The sequence below is a fragment of the Barbatula barbatula genome (assembly GCF_947034865.1).
Source record: "Barbatula barbatula genome assembly, chromosome: 17".
In the NCBI taxonomy this organism is placed as follows: Eukaryota; Metazoa; Chordata; class Actinopteri; order Cypriniformes; family Nemacheilidae; genus Barbatula; species Barbatula barbatula.
The window spans coordinates 13,588,429-13,611,401 of NC_136780.1; the positions used below are offsets into that span (position 1 = coordinate 13,588,429).

At 40.3% G+C, this 22,973-nt stretch overlaps 1 protein-coding gene across 2 annotated transcripts in view; it reads left to right on the top strand.

Moving 5' to 3' along the window:
- lgr6 (leucine-rich repeat containing G protein-coupled receptor 6) overlaps positions 1-22,973 on the top strand; it is a 78,957-nt gene that overhangs the window by 39,037 nt on the left and 16,947 nt on the right. For both annotated transcript variants that reach the window (XM_079477866.1, XM_079477867.1), the window contains exons 3-6: positions 8,302-8,373; positions 16,962-17,033; positions 20,732-20,947; positions 21,309-21,380. In XM_079477866.1, coding sequence (XP_079333992.1) covers positions 8,302-8,373; positions 16,962-17,033; positions 20,732-20,947; positions 21,309-21,380 — 432 coding nt within the window. The remainder of the gene's footprint in view (positions 1-8,301; positions 8,374-16,961; positions 17,034-20,731; positions 20,948-21,308; positions 21,381-22,973) is intronic.

Genomic DNA, 22,973 nt, shown 5'->3' on the forward strand with positions numbered 1-22,973 from the left:
ATGACACGCGCTTAAAATAACACAGAGCGCGCAAAGTGCCAAAAAGCACATGACACACCGTCTGTGTTACACAGCAGCAAGCTGTGCCACAAATCAACCTAAGCTGGAAAATATAACTACTCAAAATCCAGTAAGTGAGCGGTATGCCTTTAAGATCGCTTTACACACATCAGACGAAATAGTCTCTGGAATATAAATAGGTCCATTAAAACACACCTAGCAGACATACAGAATTAGACGTGTTGTGGCAGAGCTTGGCGCGGCGCCAAAACTGCAACTACTGTATTTAGATATCCTCCACCTAGGATTCTCAGACTTTCAGCTGTTTTCGTTGCGCATCTCCAGACACCTTTTCATTCTGTTTTTTTTTATTAATGCATTATAATATTTTTATCCAGTGTTGGGTGTAACTAGTTACTAAGTAATTAGTTTCTGTAATTTAAAAACTTTTCCCTTGAAAAATTGAGAGATTACTCTGTTTTTTTTTCTGTAATTTAATTACAGTTACTTCTGATGTAATTAAACTAAATACTTTGTGTAATATATGTGTGTGCAATAGTGGAATTGACATCAAAATTCAAAGTCTAACTTTAAAATCCTTGCTTTAATGTTTAATTCTCAAATTTGTAATACTTTGTTCAGTTAATAATACTGCTTTATGTAGTTTTATATTATTTATTTGAATGAATGAATCAATTAACTGATCAATGTTGATATAGGATATAGAAAGAAGTAATGAAAGAGTCATTTGTACAGTAATCTAATTACACTATTGAATATGTATTTTGCACATCCAGGGTTAGCAAATTGCTCAAATTGCATATGAACTTATACAGAGTAAACTTAAAAGACTAGGCATGCTCATTTTCTATGAACTTTAATATTCGCACACACCGTCTGAGGCAAAGTGATGCCTTTTACGTGAGAATATCATATTTTAAGTCAAAATGAGTTCAATTATATATTTGAGCCATCCTTTACCCCTGAGGACTGTTTCTAACCATTTTGAGGAGTGTCTTAAACGCATCTCCATGGTCACCGTGCAATGCCACCCACTTATTTTTGTAGATTGTCTCTTGGGGGCATTGCTCCCCGTCTCCTCGCTCTTTAATTCTCCGCTTTTCTAATCCCTGTCATTAGACATTCATTTAACACTGGAGGCCGACGCGTCATTAAACAATCTTCATAGCTCTTGGTTTGTCTTATATCCTGTAATTAATGAGGGATAATTAAAGCGTCTTCAGACCTGAGGATAGAGATGCATGACTGTGTGCCAGTCGGCATTTTAGAACGTCTCCCTTAATAACCGAGTTGAATATCACGCTTTACTGTATCCTCTCATGTACGTGGAGCCTTGGCTTGCCACGATACTGTGATCTCATTACTGTCCGAAGTGTGCAGTGAACTGATGACAGCTGTGTTTTTAAGTCAAACTGTATCTAGAGCGATCCTGGTATGCAGTACATTTGAATGTCGGTCATTGCGTAGTTGTTATTATATAAAAAAAATTACAATTCTGATTATAGCTGGTTACAGGAACATTCAACCTTTTTGGTTTTAGTTGATCTCACCGCCAAGCATTCCATTCTGTAAAATAAAGTTAAAAACATTAGATATAAGGGCAGTCGTGGCAGCCCTCATCCTCCAAATCGACCAATCTGATGCAGTCGTCGGCAGATCTAAATTGTATAAAAAAACAGGATAAATGACGTAAAAGTTTACACTTATGTGAATATTGAATCCTTCATGCAATGACTAGCTTTCCAAGCTAACCATAATGTGATTGTGACGTAACTGCAACGCATTCTGGCAACCAAGCTTTCATTGTGGCAACCTAAAAAAGGGAAATTCTTTGAAGTTCACAACTTAACTTTGTGACTTTGTCGGTACGTAAATCAGTAAATACTGTGACGTTGTGACAACATCACAAATTACGTATTGACAATGTCACAAACAGGAATGTCGCTTTTCTGGTTGTTTTTTGTGTTAAATACATAAAAGGGACAACACAAGTTGAGTTAAAAGTGACTCAAAATGTGTTTAACCAGAAATAACAGAGATGTTTTGGTTAATCGAACACAACTATTGTTTGAACAGTTTTTAGAGGGCACAACTAGACCCTATTTATGAATGTCTGGTGTACTAATTTATAAAAAATCCTTTCTTAAGTAACAGGACAGGCACTTTATTTTGTATAATTTTTTAGTTACAGAGTACCGCAGACCCAGAATGACCCGAAAGACATTTATAAAGTGTTCAAAGTGCCTGTGTTTGGGTGCTTCATGTGCATTAATTTGTGATGTAACTGCCACACTGAGGCAAGTACAAAAAAGTACAAATCTCAGAGAGATAAAGATCACACTTTCATTTTGTTTGAAATATGTATCTCTGAAGTAACATGCCATCAACCTTAAAGGGGTCGTATCAGGAGGAATCACATTCTCCTTCATCTTTTGAGATAGAGAAGCTTGATGCACTAGGAAAACATATTGTAACCCAAAATGTAATGAAATTAAACTGTAGAAATGTCACACAGATGGACACATAAACATGTGATCTTCGTTTACGCATCAGTGTCACCTGTTGGGTGATTAGAAACTGTAGCGTGCAGTCATGGTGAGAAATCCGAAAAGTAAAAATTCAATGAATGAACTATAATATGATGGACATTAGCTCTTTTACTCCACAGGACAGCGGTCCAGTATTACATTCACACTCATACTGTAAACACACTCAGATTAGTGCCTACGTAAAACGCCCACAACCTTTACAAGCATTTGATGATAACCTGTTCTCCGTTCTCCACTCTTCTCTCATATTCTCTTCATCAGAGATAGCCATGTGGAAAGATGGGAGATGGCAAGCCAGCCAATCAACACCTTTCACAAACAGACACGGAATTTAAACCCACCCCATCTACCCACATTTTGATTCTTTCTAGGAACCAGAACACATTGTCAAACTGAATCTCATCGTTCCGTGACTGCAGCTGTCTGGATATCTCTCACACTTCGTGTCCGATTAGATTGAATGTTGTTTGTCCCCCTTCTGGATTCTTTTAAATATTCAATTTGATCTATAAATGTTTCACACTATACGATAAGATAGCTCACCATTTTTTTTGGGGGGGGGAGGGGAGTTAAAGGGATAGTCTACCCAAATAAATGTCATTCAAAACCTGTACCATGACTGTGAAACATTATTTAAAATATCTTCTTTTGTGTTCTGCAAAAGAAAGTCATACAGGATTGGAATGAGGAGTGAATGATGAAAGGACTTACATTTTTGGGTGAAGTGACGTTTTGAACGAAAGCCTTCATGGCTCTCTGCAGTTTCGATGATAAAGCATACTTGAGAATGATAAAAAGTCCGGTTTCAGTTTGTCTTAGTTGGCAAAGCAAGCATTAACATGACATTGTATTGAATTATATTAAAATTAAGTCTTGAAAACGAGTGTTATGATGACTGAGAAAGTCTTTAATCTTATCTGTTTTCTTGCGATTTTCATTTTTGGTTACTCTTATCAGAGATGTATTGCAGGCCAGACATATCAAAGGATTCTTTATCTCATTTCTCACACAAGTGCCCTCATGGGACGGAGCTCTGCGATAAAGATCTGTGTAAATGCCATAAAATCAATCTGACGTTTTACGAGGGAATCAAAAGGGAGCGTGCGCAGGCTGCTTCCGCGCAAGTCAACGTTTATAGTCGTGATGAATACACACTGTGGAAGACGAGGTCACTTTCAGAGATCTGCCGACAGTTTGGGTTTCAAAGCCAGAGGAAGTGCAGTCAACATTTTCCATTTACAGATCCTGCTCAGGCTGGGATCCAATCAAAAATGATTTAGCCCTGGAAACGCTTTCCATCACGCTATGAAATCGATCTGGTTGGAAACTGTGTTACGAATAAAGTAACCCGGATTTAACAGAGCTAAAACCGCTGATATTTTCACCAGTTGGACAATTCGTAAGGGCCAATGGTTTAATAATGCAGTATTTATGCGGCTGAGAACATTTGTTAGAGGACAGGCTATTTGTTTTTTGGCAACAACCTAAATGATGTGCTTTTAAAACACACATAGTACTAGTGTGCATTGCCTAGTAATCCTTAAAAACTGACACTGAAACAGGTACAAAACTTGATCTGACCACTACAAGTATACTTTATGTACTGTGTAGCTTGTAAGTGTACTATTTCAATAACTTTTTGGGAAGATTTGGCGTCTTTTAAGTAAATAAAGGAAAACTTTTAAGCATACTTTGATTTTAACAATAGTATACTGTGAAGGGATGGTTCACCCAAAAATAAAGATTCTGTCATGAATTACTCAACGTCAAGTTGTTCCAAACCCTTATAAATTTCAATGTAAGCCATTTGAAAGAATGTTATTAACTGAGATTTCTGGGGCAGCATTGGCATTCCTAAATTCTTCTAAAAATTGTTTTTCACTAAAAGTATCACTTAAAAATGTTGAGAATTTCCATTCTGATCCACATAATAACCTCCAAATGCCATGCAAATTTCATACATGTAAATCAACCAAGACTTTTAGGGCCTCTATGGTGTAAAAAATATGAAATATGTCCCCCCAATGAATCTCAGTAATTGCTGAACCCAGTGATCTACTGTATCTGTACTAGTCAGCACAAATGTACAGTACATAAGCGGCTGAACTACCAGTTAAAAAATACAAATTTGTAAGGCTTAATGTTAGTGATGTCCACATGTTACCACTAAAAATACACTTCAGCTCTATAAAACCAACAGACATGAGGCAGAGAATGTGTTATTATCGTGAATAACAGGTGTTGCAGCTCTGCTGAATCTTGTGAAGGTTTCTGTTGATTTCGGTAACCGCAGATTCCGTCTGGGATTGTGGATGAGGAAAACACTTTGCAATTCAAATTCCTCAGTAAAACATTCAGCCAAGGTTTGAAGGTAACAGAGTATGCATTAAGAGTTCCACCACAACCTATCACGTCCATATTTCCCCGCTAACAATTCTAATGAAACTCAATAGCTCGTAACCAAAAATGAAAAAAATGAAACTAAAAAAGACGAGCATGATTAAAGTTTTACGGTATTTTGGCCCCCAATGAGGCATCTAACAGGAGACAGATGGTTTGCAGGGGGAAATAACATTACCCAGCCTTCCCAGAGTTCTTCGCCTCTGATTTGAGCTGCTTGTTGTCAACACGGCCTTCAGCCGTCCAAAAGCAATGGACGGCCTCCACCTTTTACCGCACGATAGTTGCGACGCAGCCGATTCTCGTAAACTTCTCCCAATAAACATGCGGTTGCCACTTTACAAGGTTGCAACTGACGCTAAAAATGGACTGGGGCAGCAACAATGGAGCTGTTAGTAGGTTGTGATGACTCTTTTCACAACCAAATGTGCGCCAACACTTAATTTTAACAAGCATCTGTGGTAAAACTGGCAGTTTAAAAAGACTCCGTTCACACTTCATCTGAGAAAGGCTGTTTTCGTAAATATTTCTCAAGTAACTTGTGCACAGCAAATGACATTCGTGTTTTTCAAAAGAAGTGTTTTTGTGTAAAACTTTGGTGCCGAACCCCAATCTGATCTTTTGATATGGTTGCCACCAATAGCATAATTTTCCGATTCACACCTTGTATAAACTCAGCATTCAATGATCTTTTGAAGTAAATTGTTGAGGGCACCTTGGCCAGTGTTTGGATCTCAAGCAAGCACTAGTGAGCTGGCACAGGTTATTAGAGGTTCAAAGAGGTTTGTTAAACTTAGATATCAGGGCTGCTTTAGAAATCCAATCAAATTACCCAAGGCAAAGTTTTATTGTGCGGAGGTTGCTCTTTCATCAGTGCCGTTTTCATTTATGTTTCATTTAAGTATAAACTCTGTCTCAGATGTTTCTTTTAAACATGAATTCCAATGGCAAATATTTAAATAGAAACAAGAGCGCATGGCTATAAAACTAATGTGGAGAACATTGCTCAGATAATTTGATCTTTGAAGGATCAAATTGAACTTCTAGGTCATGAAAATCATCCGACTTTTGATTGTTCAATAAATTAATCATTGTGAATCTCCCCAAAGGAAACACAAGATATTGTCACTAGTGGTTCAGGAGACGCAGTATCGCGGCCATCTACGCCTGTAACGCGAGGGAATACATAGAGCAGAAAGCTGTGGTGTTTAGATACATAACTGAATTATTACAAGGGATAAAAGTTGACCGCAGAGCTGGCAAGGGCTTCCAGCAGAACAGCTTGCTGTGGTACGTGCCTGAAACCTCATCCGACACACATGTGAAACCATCACTCGTCTGTTTAAATGGGGGCGAACCGCTAAGCTCGGCAGACTCCAAATCTCACACTTGTAGTTTTAGCTTTCTTAAGATTTCTCTCTCACCCGTTTCCCTCTTTTTGTCAGTCTACGCAAAAACAAGTGCTTGTGAGAATAATGCAGCACATGGCTGTATCGGAATTAGAGTCTGTGGAGGAGGAAGTGGTCTGGCACAACTTGAAGTGATAGCCATTAAAACTTCACGGTTCTCTGGTGATGAGTGCGTGTGTGGAGGATTATTCATTATTGAGTGGACCGGATGTTTTCTCCAGCCGGAAAAAGTCTCAAAAAGACAAACATCTAGTTTAATATACTGGAATATTTGTGATTTGTGTATTGTTTCACTGTGTGTTTTGCCAGAAAACACAACATTTGAATGATTGTCAACATAGAAAGATGCATCTTGCGTGAATAACTATGTAGTTTTCTGACTAGTCAAACCCTTTAAAGGTCAAGTGATGAAATTTAGCGGCATCTAGTGGTGAGGTTACGAATGGCAACCAACGGCTCACACCACCACTCAATCCTCCCGTTCGAAGCACTAGGTGGCTGACACAGGACTGATATGTGGTCGGTTTACGTTTTCGGTTCTTGAACTTAGGAGATAATGTATTTACGAAACAGGCTCTGTATTGTCAGTTTAGGGCCACTGTAGAAACAACATGATAAATTGCATGCAAGGGGACCCGGGATGTATATAGATATAGATAGCTCATTCTAATCTAAGAAACAAAACGCTTCATTATGTAAGTTCTTTATACACCTCTGGACACAATACAGTGATGTATATTATATTGCATTTCTGTCAATAGAACCTCCAAAGAATTACACACTGGACCTTTAAGAACTGTCAGAACTGTCAGTGCGGGTCATGGTTTTGTTTTCCATTAATGTACTTTTGTACAACACACTTGTTCTTACGTCAGAGCTGTCAAACCCATCACATTAGCTGACTTACATGCTAAACACCACCCTCAACAACTTCACCTCGTCGAAAGAAACCATTTGGCAAGATGGTTACTCAGGCAGGATGAGGCAAAGCGGTACGGGTGGTCCCGTATAGGCTGTCATGAGTCTTTATGAGGCTTCAACAAACTATTCTCAAACTGCCACCCAGGCAAAAACCGACACGGATGCTTATTAGGTGATTTGTTTGATAAACAAATTGATTGGACTGGATGGGTGAGCCCACAGCTGGTTGATATTTATTCAGACTCTCTCCGAGAAGGTCCAAGGTATCAGCGGCGATGTTCGGCTCGGCTGCGGCTGGAGTGCAACTTATGAAATGTTTTTGAAACAATTCTTTTTTTTTCGTATCTGAATTTGATTTAGAGGAGATTGTAAAAAGGAATTCCGCACAATTCAATCTGTAGTTTGACACCAAAATAAACAAAAAGCGCTCAAGCACTATACTGTACTCCTCAGGTGTATGTGTTGTTTTTTATGTGGCTTTTGTGGTCTCGGAGAGGTTGTTTGAAAGCATTGTTGCGATGTATTTATATTTGTGCTTTTAAATACCCCCAATACTTTGTTTTCACTTCTTTTAGTGAGGCTCAACCCCCATTCCATGAGGTATTATTTTCCCCTCAATAGCAATTGTATGGCTATTTAATATTCTCTTCATTCAGTACTATGACAAGTGTGTGGCCATCTGAAATGCATTCAGATCCTGACTTTTCTTTCTAAATGTGTTGACATGACATACAAAAAAAGAGTGGTATGCGAGCAGTAAACTCGCAAGCTAAGAGCCGGAGAGATTTGAACCCCAGATGCCGCTGCTCATGCGTCCAAGGAGACCCCTCGCCTCCCCGCCAGGTTTTGAAAATGTTTTGCTGTGAGCTTTCCAGCACACACACATCTGCTCACGCGTGCACACTTGCCTTTATGAATTCAGCAGATTCTCCTCCTTCTGCTAAAGTCATCAATGTGTTGGACTGTAAATGAACCATGGCACTTCTTTTGTCTTTCCACAGGAGGCTTTCGGGCAACCACCTGAGACACATCCCAGGCTCCGCGCTTCAAGGCCTCTACAATCTTAAAGTCCTGTAAGTAACGAAAGACAGAAATGAAGAGTGTTTCAGTCAACGTTTCTACGGAAAATAACATTCAGATGGATTCATTCAGAAACAACTTTTATAGGAACGTCATTCACCACAAATTTAGAAACAGAATGTCTGACGGGTGAAAAGTCATTGATCTTTGCCCCTTTTTGTGTTGCTTCTTAGATAACTTTTCTAAGGGAATATTTTATGAACCATTGGTTTAATTGAAGTTAAAGTCCTATCATCAGGAATTTACTCGCTCTCATGTCGTTCCAAACTGTATTACTTTCCTTGCGCAAAACACAAAAGAAGATATTCTGAAGGATGTTCAAAACTGTCTTTCAAAATGTTCAAAAATATATATTTCTCAAAATACCTGTTCCATAGAAGAAAGAAGCATACAGCATACATGTTTTGAACCACATGAGGGTGAACAATTGATGACAGACATTTTACTTTTAGGTGAACTGTCCTGTCCTTTAGATTTTAAAACTGTGTATTACTATTACACTGTAAGTTCCGTGGTTTGTTTTTAAAGTTTATATATATTGTTGTGGTATTCAGCATCACCACACAAACACTTGATTATGGTAAATTTGTCAGACGGACAGGTGTCTGTCTCGTTTCCGCTGTGAGAGCCCAGCCCTGGAACACCCTCATTCACCCCAACATTCTGCCAAAAATGTCCACACCTGGTTCAAACAAGGTTTGCTTTGCTGAAGGGAGAGTTTGCACTCTCATTCTAATATTCACCTACCTAGCCTTTTTATCACATACCTCTGAAAATTGTCATTTTACGCCCCAAAGTGGAAATGTCTCTTTAATTAACCTAAATACTCTAATTTTTGTCTTGATCGTGTGCCATGATATTTTCAGTAATTTGACTTTTCATTTGAAGTGCTCGATGAGGACAGTAATGTAGACGGCAGGCTAAAAACATGTTTGTTGTCAGAAATCTTATTACGTGGGGCAGGCAGAGACTGGGTTGGGCATTACAATAGTAAAACGTCTTTGCTTTCTGTATGCTATTGTGCTGCTCACTATCCTATTCAACTACCCAACCTGTCAATGGCACGAGTACTTGACCTCCCAATGTTTGTAAATGAAACGGAATCGAAAAAAATTATTGTGATTTCATACAGGTTCAAAACACTCCCTTCATTTGTCATCGGTCAGACAAACAGATTATCCCGCCCCAAATTCACCCTTTTGTTTGAGCCAATGTAACCACATGATGATGCTCAAACAAACAAACTCTGGTTGTCACAGTGATTAGACTTTTAAGAAACGTTGAACTACTTTAATAAAATTAGAAAATAAACCTGCACATTAAATATAAATGATAAATTAACATACATATTGATAAACCTGAAAAAACCCACATATTAAATACAATTAATAAATCAACCTACATTGAATAACATTGGAAGATCAAGCCAAATATACTACAACATCTCACAGAAACAACATAAGTTTTACAATGTGTCTAATTTTTTATAATTCATGTAAAGTTAATTCAAGCGAAATTAAGTCAGATAGATTGATTCCTGAGAAATCGTTGCGACAGCTCGAAGTTTATCCTTTTGAATCAGAGCAAAGAAAATAGCTTCGGACACTTTTTTCCTAAAGCCATGTAAATATGTCTATATTTGTACTCCCCAAAAAGATGAAAATCTCACATCATGAGAAGTTGTTAGTCAAAATAAAACAATCCCACACAACGCTTAAAGTTCAGGAAGATGAATACATACTTTGTTGCATTCGAAACAAACTAAAGAACTATCACGTCATGTCTGCCGGACATTTGAAGACTAAGCTCACAATAGCTGTGGTGGCACCATGATTTCCTCGATAAGGGCATCCTGCCCACAAAGGCATACTCATTCCCTCAGACACTGCTTGGTCAAATGTCAGGATTTTTATTTGATTGAACATGATAAAGCTGTCTGCCTTGTAATTAAAGCCCAGCGTCTATGACTGCATGCTTTCACGTTGAAATAATTTGCTTTGTTCAAAGAGCTTGGCGTCATTGTTCTACCGCTTCCTCCTCCTCTTGCTCTCTTATTCTAGCAGTCCTATGAGCATGACATCAGTGGCCCACCCAAGCAGCCCCCCCCCCCCCATTCTAATTCTTCTTGTTCAGTCTTTTCACCCCTCCCGTGTTCATACCTCCTAACTGATTGATGCATGTGAAATTGCAGCCGTAAATTGGTCCCCTCATTCCCCTGGGACTTACATCCGCTGACAGGCTTTTTTCGGAAAAGCGACTGCACGTTACTCTTTTGACATGCTTTTGCCTTTGTGACACACCATCCAGCAAACTATATGGAAATAACTAATTACGTCTTGTGTTTATTTACTTCATAAAACAGACTGGCAAAATACGAATTATATTTTTCGTATCGTATTTTTACAATGCAGTCTCATCCATTAGCATCCACTTACTAAGAACAATATATTTTTGAAAAATGCATTTATTTTAAAGTGAATGTATTCAAGGTTAATCCGAATATAATTGTTCATTGCTCATTTACTAATGTTAAAAGATTGTAATGTCAACTTTTAGTAGTAAATATGTATTACTAAATGTTGAAAGTTATGTATTTACTAAGATTAATATAATAATTATTTGTTTTTTTTCCATGTTTGTTTTGGAGGATTAATAAAGGACTGTATTTACTGGAATAGGTGGATTTGTATCCGCACTGGTTTGTTGGTAAGAACACATACGACTCAGATTTGAAGCAGAGTTTGTAGTTTACTCTTGATTCAGGGTGAATAGTAACAATAAGTGGCAACAGTAAGTGATATTCTTGTCAGTAACTTCATTTTCAGTTCACATAAAACCACTATTGAAGGAAAGATGATATCAATCTCCTGCATCGGAGCATTCGTATTTTGTTCGTCTCTTACTAACTGACCTCATTTTTTAAACGACGCTCTGATTGGATGAAACCTTCTTAACATTGCCGCCCCCAAATATGCCAAGCATATTTGCACTCTCTAAATTAATCAGTCTGAGAGGCTAAGACGAGTTCCCTTTGATCTGTGAATGCAGGAAGGGGGATCAAGCGAGAAACAGGCCGGGTGTAGGTCTTATCCTTAACTTGAATCTCAGCAGATCTGATATGGCCATCAGAACCTGAGAAGGTCTTCGCAACTTTGCCTACCAACCACAATGCTCGTGGTAGTTGTGGATCGACGAGCATTACCACTGTTCCGGTAGAAATGTCACTGGCATCTGTGTGCCACTTGTTGTCTGTAGCGTAGGCAGGTAGTGCTGGATGAAACTTGACCAGAACTGATCGGCCAGAACCTGACTATGCTTCCACCTTCTTCGACCCATGAGCTCTGTAGCAGGAAAAACTACGAGTGTTGGTGAGCTATCTGGCCGCCCCATCGGCAAAAATTTGGTGTAACAGGGTCAAGGTCAGCTACATTACTGGAAGTGTAACCCAGGGGCTTGCTATTAAGCATTCCCTCAACCTCAATGAGGACTGTTTGGAGAACTTCCTCAGTTACGACTTGGGAGCTGACTGTGATGCGAAGAGCAGTCTTGACCGACCTAATTTCTCTTTCCCACAAACCTCCAAAGTGTGGGGCTCATGGTGGGTTAAAGTGAAAAGAAATCTTTTGTTTAGCTAAATGTAGCTGGATCTGTGGAGTAAGCGATGCAAAGGCTTCTTGCAACACTCTCTGTCCTCCGTGAAAGTTAGTGCCATTGTCTGAATATGACTCGCGAGGTGTGCCACGGCGAGCTATAAACCTCCTTAAGCCCATAAGAAAGGAATCAGTATCGGCTGTAAGGAGGTCTAGATGAACGCTTCGTGTCGTGAGACACTTAAAGATGATTCCCCACCTTTTCTCACATCGTCGGCCAATCTTAACTTGGAATGGCCCAAAACAGTCCATGCCTGTACTGTAGAATGGGGGTTTGAGCAGACTGAGTCGAGCTGGAGGTAGATCTGCCATTCGGGGAATAACTGGTTTGTTCTTCCATTTTTGGCAGTCTTTGCACAAATGTTATATGCGTATAGCTTCTCGTCCTCTCAATATCCAAAAGCTTCTCCTTATCTCTCCGAATACTCTTTCAGGTCCTGGATGGCAGAGTTTACTATCAAAGTCTCGGATCAGTAACTTGGTAACCCAATGATGTGGGTCTAGGACTGCAGGGTGTATAGCTGACATCTCTAGTCCTTCAACTCGACGTAAACGGCCACCAACTCTTATGAGCTGACAAGAGTCGTCAAATTCTGGGGCAAGAGCAAGTAGTCGACTAGTGGAAGGTACAGATTTGTCGGCTTTTAGCAATTTGTATTCATCTGGAAAACTATCAATTTGAGATTTCTGCAAGATATGCCATTCTGCAGTTTGGTAGTCCACTGCTGACGGTGGTCCTGTATCTTCGTTTTGGAGGAGTGACAGGCCATACTGACTCAGACTTAAGCAGGAATGATGGTCCCTGACTCCATCTGTTGGGCACTGATAACTGAGAAAGAGTTTTACCTCTGGTGAGGTCGTCCGCTGGATTACTGCTGGAATCCACATATCGCCAGGAAAATTCTGCAGTCAGCTCTTGAATTTCGCCTATCCTGGTTCCAACGAACACCTTGAATCTGTATGATTCAGAGTTGAGCCAGGCTAGAACAGTAGTGGAATCTGTCCAAAGTGTCACTGTATTGATCTTTAGAGTGAGCTCAGTTTGCAAGAGTTTGGCTAATTGGGCACCATTCAGGGCAGCACACAGCTCTAATCGTGGGATGGTCAGACGTCGTTTCGGGGCAACCTTGGATCTTGCTAGTATAAAGGCTAACTGGACATGACCACTGTCCTCCTCAGTACGTAGGTATGCGACAGATCCATATGCTTGCTCGGATGCGACGCAAAAGATGTGAATGAGTCAGGTCAATGTCTAAGGATGTGACACACTGAGGTCTCTAGTTTCTTTATCTCATGTTGGTAGGCGGCGGCTTTACTGGGATCTTTCTCCAGGCATTTCTCTGTGTCCCTGAGGTTAGGAAGCACTGCCTCCATAGGAGCATGAAGTATTGGCATATCCTTCCTACGCAGGAGAGGAGTGGCATAGCGACTTACACCATCGATCAGTACTCTAACAGTCTGTGACTGCAGCAAGTCAATGGCTTCTTGGTCCTGCTTAGACCTAGTGACAGATTTCTCATTTCTGTTGGGAATCACGTCTGCTTGCCAGAGTCTCTCAACATTCTGGAACAACTCCGTCATCGAGGGATTAACGGCAATGTGCAGACACTGTTGAGATTTCACATTATCTCCAAAGACTCTCGCTGGGCCTTGTAAAGACCAACCCAGTCTTGTCTTGACAGCTGCCGGACCTCCAGGTGGACCGAGACGGACTGGTTCAATCGGAGTGATAAGGTGAGGATGATCTGCTCCAATCAGTAACAGGGGACAGGCTTTGTGAATAGGCTGTAAGGGTAAGCCTTTCAAATGCTGGTACCGTCGCTGAAGGTCTGCAACAGGGTAGGAATGTTCAGCTAAGCTAAGTAGTTCTGCAGTGAAGGCTCCCGTTATTTTGAAACTTCTGCCAGGCTGGGATGGAGTTGAAATCTGAAAGGACACTGAGGAACCGCACAGCTCAGTGATGTCTTGCCTTATAGTTCTCAAGGCTAAGTCCTCTGCCTGGCCTGTATGTCCCAGCCTCCGGGCTGCGGATGGTAACAGCATAGACCGTTCAGAACCATCATCAAGCACAGCATAAGTATCAAGGCTCTGTCCCTTATGCTTCAGAATGACTCTGACCACTTTCAGAAGGACGCTGCTAAATCCTTGAGGGCGGTCTTAGTATAGCCTTTTGCTAGTTGAACTGACTAAACAGGTCCCTTCCTTCACTAGCTTAAAGTTGACCTCATGGAGGATTTGGAGGTGCTTTCCATTACACAGATGGCAAAGTTTCTTGAGAGTACACTGTGCAGCTCTATGGTTGCGTCCACACTTCCAGCATCTGTTATTAATCTTAATCCAATCAATCACTTGATCTTTGGTTAAGGACTGGAATGTGGTACATTGACTCAGGTAATGTTCTTTACTGTCACAGAATGGACAGAAGGCAAAGCTTTTGCCTTGACTCTTGGTTGGCACTGGTGGTACTGAAGAAAATGGTTCGTTTGAGCCATGAAGGATTGTAGTCTGTCTGACCTTGGCTTTAGTTTCCTTCTGTTGATCCACTCGGGAACGGGCTCTATCTTTCTGAGGCTTATATCCACCAAAGCTCTCTGGATCTTAGCACCATGATTCGAAATTAAGCCATTTAGCTAGATCAAGCAGCATGTACACTGATCCAGGTTCATAACTCATGTGCCTGCGGAAAGATGCTCTTTGTTCTGGAGGAAGCTTCGACAAAAGTCGAGCCATATGGGATCCACAATGCAATTCAATGTCTCCTTCTGTTCCTAATGTCTTAAGGAATCCAACTAAGGCTTGTATCTGAAGTGCGAAGCGTTCAAAGCCTACAGTGTCGCCAGGCTGAATATCTGATGCATCCATAATGGCAGCAGTTTTGCTCAGGGCAAGCTGATGAGGTCGATCGAACCGTTCAGTGAGTGTTGCCAGGGTATCGGAGTAGGGAGTGGATGAATTTATAAAGGAATCAGCAATGAGGCGAGCATCGGTTAACTTCAAGTGATCTACCAAAACCTGGTATTTGAATAGCTCTGTAGCTTCATCAGGAAGTAGGTTGCTAAGGGCTAGTTTAAGACGGGCAAATTCACTAGGGTCTCTACGAGTAAAGTCTGGAATAGTTGGCTGTGGAACTCTATAAATTATCTCCTGTCTTGAAGTGTTCGTCTGCATCCCTGAAATGTTAGATGGTACCACATGCGACTGATTGGAGTAAGGAGTAAAAGGTGTGTAGATAATAGCAGTATCAACAGTATCTGAGGGAATATAAGCGTCTATGTTATTAGGAACGAAGAACTTTGAGCCAGGCTGAATTGAAGGAGGAGCATGCTGTGCATAGCTGAATGTAGCTGCATAAGCATCCGTATTCTTAGGTGTAGAAAGATGGCGCGGTGCAGGTACTGGAAAGGCTCTAGGGGCTGGTATAGACACTGAAGATTCCGACCTTTGACTTACAACTCTAGGCTGGGGAACTGTAGGGGTTAATACTCTGGACTGTGGCCTAGGTGTAGAAGTTGACCCCTGACTTTGCCCCTGGTTAACCAGCATCTCCTGCATGCCTTTCTGGATCACTATAAGTTGGCTGATCTCTTCCCTCATTGATAACTGAGCAGCACGAAGACGTTTATTCTCTTGTTCCAGATCACGTATTGTGCTTTGGACGTCAGGAAGTGACGAACGTCCATTCCGTTGAGGGCTGTATACATCTCTCTCACTCCAACGATCTGTGGTAAGATACCAGGGCTCTAAAGCCAGGCGTGGCGATTCTAACAAATCAGGTGATCCAACAGACCCTTCTCTTTGATCATGATAAGAAATAGATGCCTGTGGATGGGCCATAGGAATGTCCCTGCCCTCATCATCCTGTTGAAAGTCATCTGAGCCATGTGGATGTTGTGTTGTCTGAGGCAGAAAGACATTAGCTCTAGGCAGCCCAGCATACTGCAATTCGAAATCTTGTAAGTAAGTTGGTTGACGAACTATACGTCTAGGACGTGCTCCATGATCTTGATACTCTGCACTCTGCTCTTCTGACATCATTAGTCCAGTGTAGACACAGCATCCGGCTCGAAGGACCAAATGTTTTGGAGGGTTAATTTAGGACTGTATTTACTGGAATAGGTGGATTTGTATCCGCACTGGTTTGTCGGTAAGAACACATACAACTCAGATTTGAAGCAGAGTTTGTAGTTTACTCTTGATTCAGGTTGAATAGTAACAATAAGTGGTAACAGTAAGTGGTATTCTTGTCAGTAACTCGTTCACATAAAACCACTACTGAAGGAAAGATGAGATATCAATCTCCTGCATCGGAGCATTCGTATTTTGTTCGTCTCTTACTAACTGACGTCATTTTTTAAACAACGCTCTGATTGGATGAAACCTTCTTAACAATGTTAACAAAAGTAGTTAACAAATGCAATTATTCAACTTAATGTTAATTGTTACCAAATAATTTACTATAGTTACTATATATATATATAAGCAAAGAATCAAAGAATGTAAACATAAAGAATAAAGCCAATTTGTCTCCTTTGTATGTCAGCAAATTCAGAAACACATGACAAAAAAATAAACCTTTTTAGTTCCTATGCTCCAAATCTTTTTTTTTGTCTTTTTAAGTACAAACATCTAAACAAAACATGAAACGTTTACTTGATTAACAAAATGGCCCAAAATAAAAGTCTTGATTTCCAAAAAATAATCATAAAAATATATATTTATTCAGTTTACTTAATTTAAATGAATTTTCTTACCCCAATGGTAGGTTAAGTCTTCTTTTAAACAATATTACTTGTTTTAAGCTTTTTTTTAGAAAAGCAATATCCCTAGTCCTTTTACTTCCCAAATAAATGTATCTTGATGTTAACCTTTGTGGGTATTATTTACAACAAAACCAATTCTTTTTTGTAATTTTATTGACTGTATGTTTGCAGGATGTTGCAGAATAACCAGTTGGAGAGGCTGCCCAGTGAACACCCGTGGGAATTACCTAATTTGCTTTCTCTGTAAGTATCGCATACTTTAAATGATCACAAACAAACTTGGACTGTTATGGGGTATATGGAACACTGGTGCATATCCAAGCAACATTGGACAGGCCAGTGTAGAAGTCCTAGTTTTGACAACAGCTCCAAGATTAATAGCTAGAATACTGTCTGGATTAAAAAATCTCATGATATTGTGCTTAGAAGATCTTCACTTTATACAACAAATGGTGACGTTGACTATCTGATAAGATATATGAACAGCAGCGGGAAACATTATGAATTTGTTTCAAGTTTTGTATAAAATATTGTCTACACAAACAGGCATAAGACAATAGCTATTTTCATTCCCTCTATCAGATTTAGTATCCAGCAGAAGGTATAGATGGTCTATTGCAGTAATCTAGATGAGTAGATGAAGGAAAAGACCAGTTATATATACTGTATGCCTATTAGGACTATAAGGTCCATCATCAAGAATTCTCCACAGGATAAAGATTGCAATTGCAAAAGCAGATGGCAGTGGTAAAACAGGCGGTTCTTTGGATATATACATGTCTGGCACGTAGATTTAACAATTCACCTTTTACTTTAATACTATTAGTGCTTTAACTGTAGCTTTATGTATATTGTTGTCTCTTCAGGCAAAATATTAAAATCACACTCAAAAATCGATCTGCTAAACAATACGGTAAATGGATATGTAATGCAAATGTTTTGTTACTTTTTGATTGATGGCACAGACACAGAAGTCATGTAAGTTGACCAAACAAACCAGAAACAGAGAAGTAACAAAAGCCATATTTCTGGTTTGGACAATCCCATATAGAACGAATACATATTGAAAATAATTTAGCTGTCATGTGTTTATTGGTTTTCTCAAAGAGCTATTAGCGTTAAGCTAACTCACAGCAGAGACAAATGTGACATTCGTTCAAGACGTTAGAGGAAGATAAACTGTGACTATGTCATATTTAATATCAGAAGAGTCAAAGAGAGGAACCATTACGCGCCTGTTGGCGCATCTGGAACCCATGAGGAACCCACCAGACACTGCGCTCTGGCTCCTAAGCAAGCACTGGGAGATTCAATGAGCTGTGAAGAGCCCAATTTTCCATCAGTTACTCTTCCCTCTTCCCTTAGGTCCAAACGTTTCCCTCCTAATCGGACTCACGCCCCTTCTTAACTGGTTCCCCATGAAAAGGTCAGAATCTAAATATTGTCTGGGATTTTGTCTGGCCTTGTCCATCTGCTCCACTCACATCCACCCCTCCAATTATTCCAGTTTCCCGATGCCAGCCGGCGTCCCGGAGCGGAGCTGCATAGCCCGCTTTTTCCAAATGAATAATTCCATGTAAATATCCATGTGCTCATTTCCTTCTACCTTCATGAGGATGTTTTCATTAGAGTCATGGCGTACAAATTTAATTCATTTGCCACCAACATAGTTTTTTCCGCATGGAAGACATGCCTGGTTCCAGAAGAGGCTCCAGACGCTCGCAGAGTGCGTACGGGCCCTCCCTGTAGTGAGACAGAGCTCTGGCATACATCCAGCTAACTTACGCTCACTTTCAATCCTCCATAACAAAGAATATGCAGTGATTCAGCTAGGTGCTCCATCCTGAGTTCCCACAAGAGTGGAAAGGCATTTAGATCTTAACAAACATGTAATTTAGGGTAATAATAAGATGGGGATCGGTTAACCACTGGGGGGGCTGTAAGTTTTGAAGTCCACTGGCGCCCGATGTAGACAGGGGGGAAGATGAGTTGAGGCAGGACAGACGATTGGGGATGAAACTCATCTTTGTTTCTACACGAGAGTTTAGGACTGCAGGCTATAGTTGCTATCCTCAGCACAGAGCATCCTTTGATGTCAAGACCACCCTCTCAGGATTTGGTCTATCAAAGAGAGATCTGATAAAGACATTTATCCAGTCAAAGCTGAGCAACAAATATCGCCTTCCCTAAATAAGAGGCAATACAATACCTCTTGATCATATGCTGCCTACCAGCGAGCTACCACGAAAAGAGACCGCAAAGCAATTGAATCACACGTAATAGAAAAGCAGCTGCTCGAAAGGTCACCACCAAAAAATCTAACTTTACTCTTAAATGCTGCAGTCAAATCATTGGAGAATGTAGTGTGAGAATAAGTTGGCTTTAAGTTCTGCGGATGCTCTCTGTGCATTGTCCCGAGTTGAAGGACTTGAGGGTTGAGGAGGCCAGAGGGAAAGTGAGGAGAGGCCAGTGCAAAATGAATGGGTGTGAAAGGTCACGGTGGAAAAATGCACAGGAAGTGCTTGCGGCCAACTCCACGTGCTCTGCTGCTATCATACATCACGACTCGGCTGAGCGCGGAGATTCAGCACGCACACCACCATCCCCCCAACACGCTGAATCCGGGGGCAACATTCATTAGATCAAAGGCTTAACTTGTTGACATAGGGAGGACATTCATCTTGGTTGTAGAGATGTCAAGGTCTGTGAACAACTGGCTTCCAATCGTCTTCCTTTTCAATTATTTCCAGCAGCCTTTGATTGTTTCTTCACAGCTTTTATCTCTAGTGCAGTTTCTTTCTTAAATTGCCAAAAAAGTTAGAAAGGAAGAGCATCTCAAAGCCTTCCAGTCAACATAGTGCAACAATCACTTGGTGGGCTTGAACCAAATCAGCTCTTCATGCCGCAAAGCTAAAAACCATGAAATTAACAATTGGTGCTTTATTGAACCACACGAGCACAGGAAGAAATGAAAGAGAATTAGCTCATTTCCAAATAGGCCTTCATGTGGTTGGACCAAGTGCGGAATCTTTGTTTCGGAAACCCGTGCACGCCTCGCAATGGTGCTTGCACAACTTTCCTCCACATCCTCTAAAAGTCAATGGCGATTTAAGACTCCAAAACTTAAAGTTCTTAAACATCCACAGAGGTGTATACTGCTGATGCTTTTGACTTAAATGTTATGAGCAGCAAGCGTGCCAAAACTCTTGTTAAACAAGTCCATGCTTGAGAAACCAAATATAGCTTCATAAAACAGTCAAACAGAAAAACTAATGCATTCAGATAGGGGTGCCAATTCATACACCAGCCGAAACAAAGCAGCAACGAAATCATCCTTTAATTATATTATTGTCAAAGCAGAAACGTTCTGACCGCAGACCACGGCATGGTACATCTCTTTATTTAGCCACAATTGCAGGCCCTTTTGTTCACTTGTTTTCACGTACCTCTGTAGGGCGTTGTAGTTTAATAGGAAAAAATAAATGCTGTAGATTCCGTGACAGTAACAGGACTGTTTTCGTTGACTGGGTCGCAAATCCCGCAGCTGGAGTCATGCCAGGTCGGGCCTCAATGTTGAGAGGTCAGTAAAGATCATGAAGTATATTTTGACGTAGGGTGGGTAGAGCGTCTTGTTGACACAGGTTTAGAGACGTCCATCGGTGATTCATCTAAAGAGAGAGGCACAATAGAACGCCGTAAAAAACATTCCTGTGAAAGCTCGATGGCTTTCATCTCCGGATTCTTGTGCTTGGTAATTGTTCATTTTCACAAACTTCTCCTGTTGTTTTGTCATGACAATAATGCATCTTTTAGGTGAAAGTTAGAACCACAACCTGCTGACTGCTACACATGACTGAAGTAGATTGTGCGGATGTCAAACACATAAACTGTTTACGGGTATAAACATATGCAGATGCTTCTGTTCCTCTTGTTGAAAACAGACGTCTGGATGCCAACCTGATTATGGACGTCCCTGCCAGGACATTCTCGGGCATACGGTCCTTGCGGCACCTGTGGCTCGATGACAATGCACTGACGGAGATCCCAGTGAGTGCGCTCAATGACCTCTCATCACTGCAGGCCATGACCCTTGCCCTAAATCGCATCACCCACATCCCAGACTTCGCCTTTAGGAACCTCTCCAACCTGGTTGTGCTGTACGTATTATACTCATGATTTATTGTCTAACACAAATGTAATGACAAAATATGATTGGTTGATTGGGGTGTTGCTGCAGGACCAGATGTAAATCCAAGAGTACTTCCTGAGAAAACCAGACTAGCCAGTGTAGATGTGTTAGTATGACTGGATGATGATAGGAATACAACAAGGAAGTCAAAAAACATACATTGGCTTGACAGGAAACCACAGGAATCCAAACCTCTTTGAAATACAAAACAGTGAAATGAAAGTGGATTGAGTTTATATCATCCGCCACCGGTTTACATTAATTTATAGCACAGGTGTCATATCTGCGGTTTGTTCTGATGTTTACCTAATGAATGTTTGCACATTCAGGCATCTTCATAACAACATGATCCAGACTCTTGGACGGAACAGCTTTGAGGGACTGCACAGCCTAGAGACTCTGTAAGTAAGACCGTGTCTTCATGACAGATTATAAACAACATAAAAGCACTTCCTGTTTTTAACGCAAACACTCTCTGGTCTGTTATTTGATTTTGGCATCTTTATTGAATCATTATGGAAGAGCTTGTGCCTATAAATTCAAACCAAAATTACTACCAAACTCGACTTCTGATAAGTGGTTTTGGTTTGCATGGACTATAAACAAAATCAATACCTCAGCTATTGAGACGTGAACTTTAATTGTAAGTGCCTTGTTTTCTCAAAAACACTCTTGTGTCTAATTAAAATCAATGAATGTGCGGCAGACTTTCATTTTCTGTGGTGGAAATAACAAAAGTGTCCTGACGGTGAACTCAGAAGCACTTGCACGGTATATGCATGATCGCTTGAATACATAGAAGAGAAGCGTTTTTCTGCTACAGTATAATGTTTTGGTGTGAGACAAACGTTTTGTTGCTAATACACATACACATTTTGTAAGATCAAGGAGTCACTGATGCTGAGAACAACCTACTTGAAAAGCTACATTCAAAACTGCGTGCAAAAACAAAGCTTTTTGATTCTTTTTAATGGACAAAAGTTAAATGGAAATTTATGGCAATATTTCTGAAAACAACTTATACTAGGTTTCCCGTCATTCCCGTCAAAATTCCGTCATCTTTTTTTCACCCTGTTGTTATCTCTTTCATTCTTCCGCAGAACTTCCGCAAACTAAATAATTTTGGAAACTGAACAACCGTGGTACCCATTGATTTACAGATTGGTTTTGTGTACATACAATGGAAGTAAATGGGTACCGCCATTGTTTGGTTACCAACATTCTTCAAAATATCTTCTTTTGTGTTCTGCTTGAAAAAGTCATACAGATTTGAAATGACAAAAAGAGAAAAAAATCACAAAAAGAGAAATACATAAAGAGGCATTTATGCATTTATCATCTGGCTGAACTTTTACAATTGTAATATTACAGCTGGACACATTCTCTGCTACATTTAGGCCATATTATTATATATTATTATGCGGCACCGAGCACTGTACTTTCGATTAAAATGAAATGTTAAAGAGGTCCAATAAATACATGAGAAGCGCTATTAAAATTCATAAGAACGTTTTCAAAAGGGCCTAAGAACCACAGCCAACATATATTCACTAATGTATGAAAGACATTACATGAGCCGTGCTATGAAGGCTTGGCTTTAAAAGAACAAGCATATGCTGAAGTCATGGTGGTCTCCGGGATACCGAGAGCTTCACACCTGCTTTTTTTGAACGGCCTGCTGAAGTGTTAAAAATGACGTTTTTCTCCTTACGAGAAAGACTTCAGAATTGCACACGCTGGGCTGAACACTTCATTCGAGAGCAAATGTCAAGGAACCATGCGCTGAGACTCTCCTGTGGGAATTGTACATCTTGATGGATTAAGCTTTTGAGGAAAGAAAATGTTTTTCAGACTATGGAACAATGCAGAACCCAAAAGAAGATATTTTGAAGAATGTTGGTAACCAAACAACATTGGACCCCATTGACTTTCATTTTATGAACGCTAAAGCGCTAAGACATTTCTCAAAAAATCCTCAGACATTTCTCAAAATA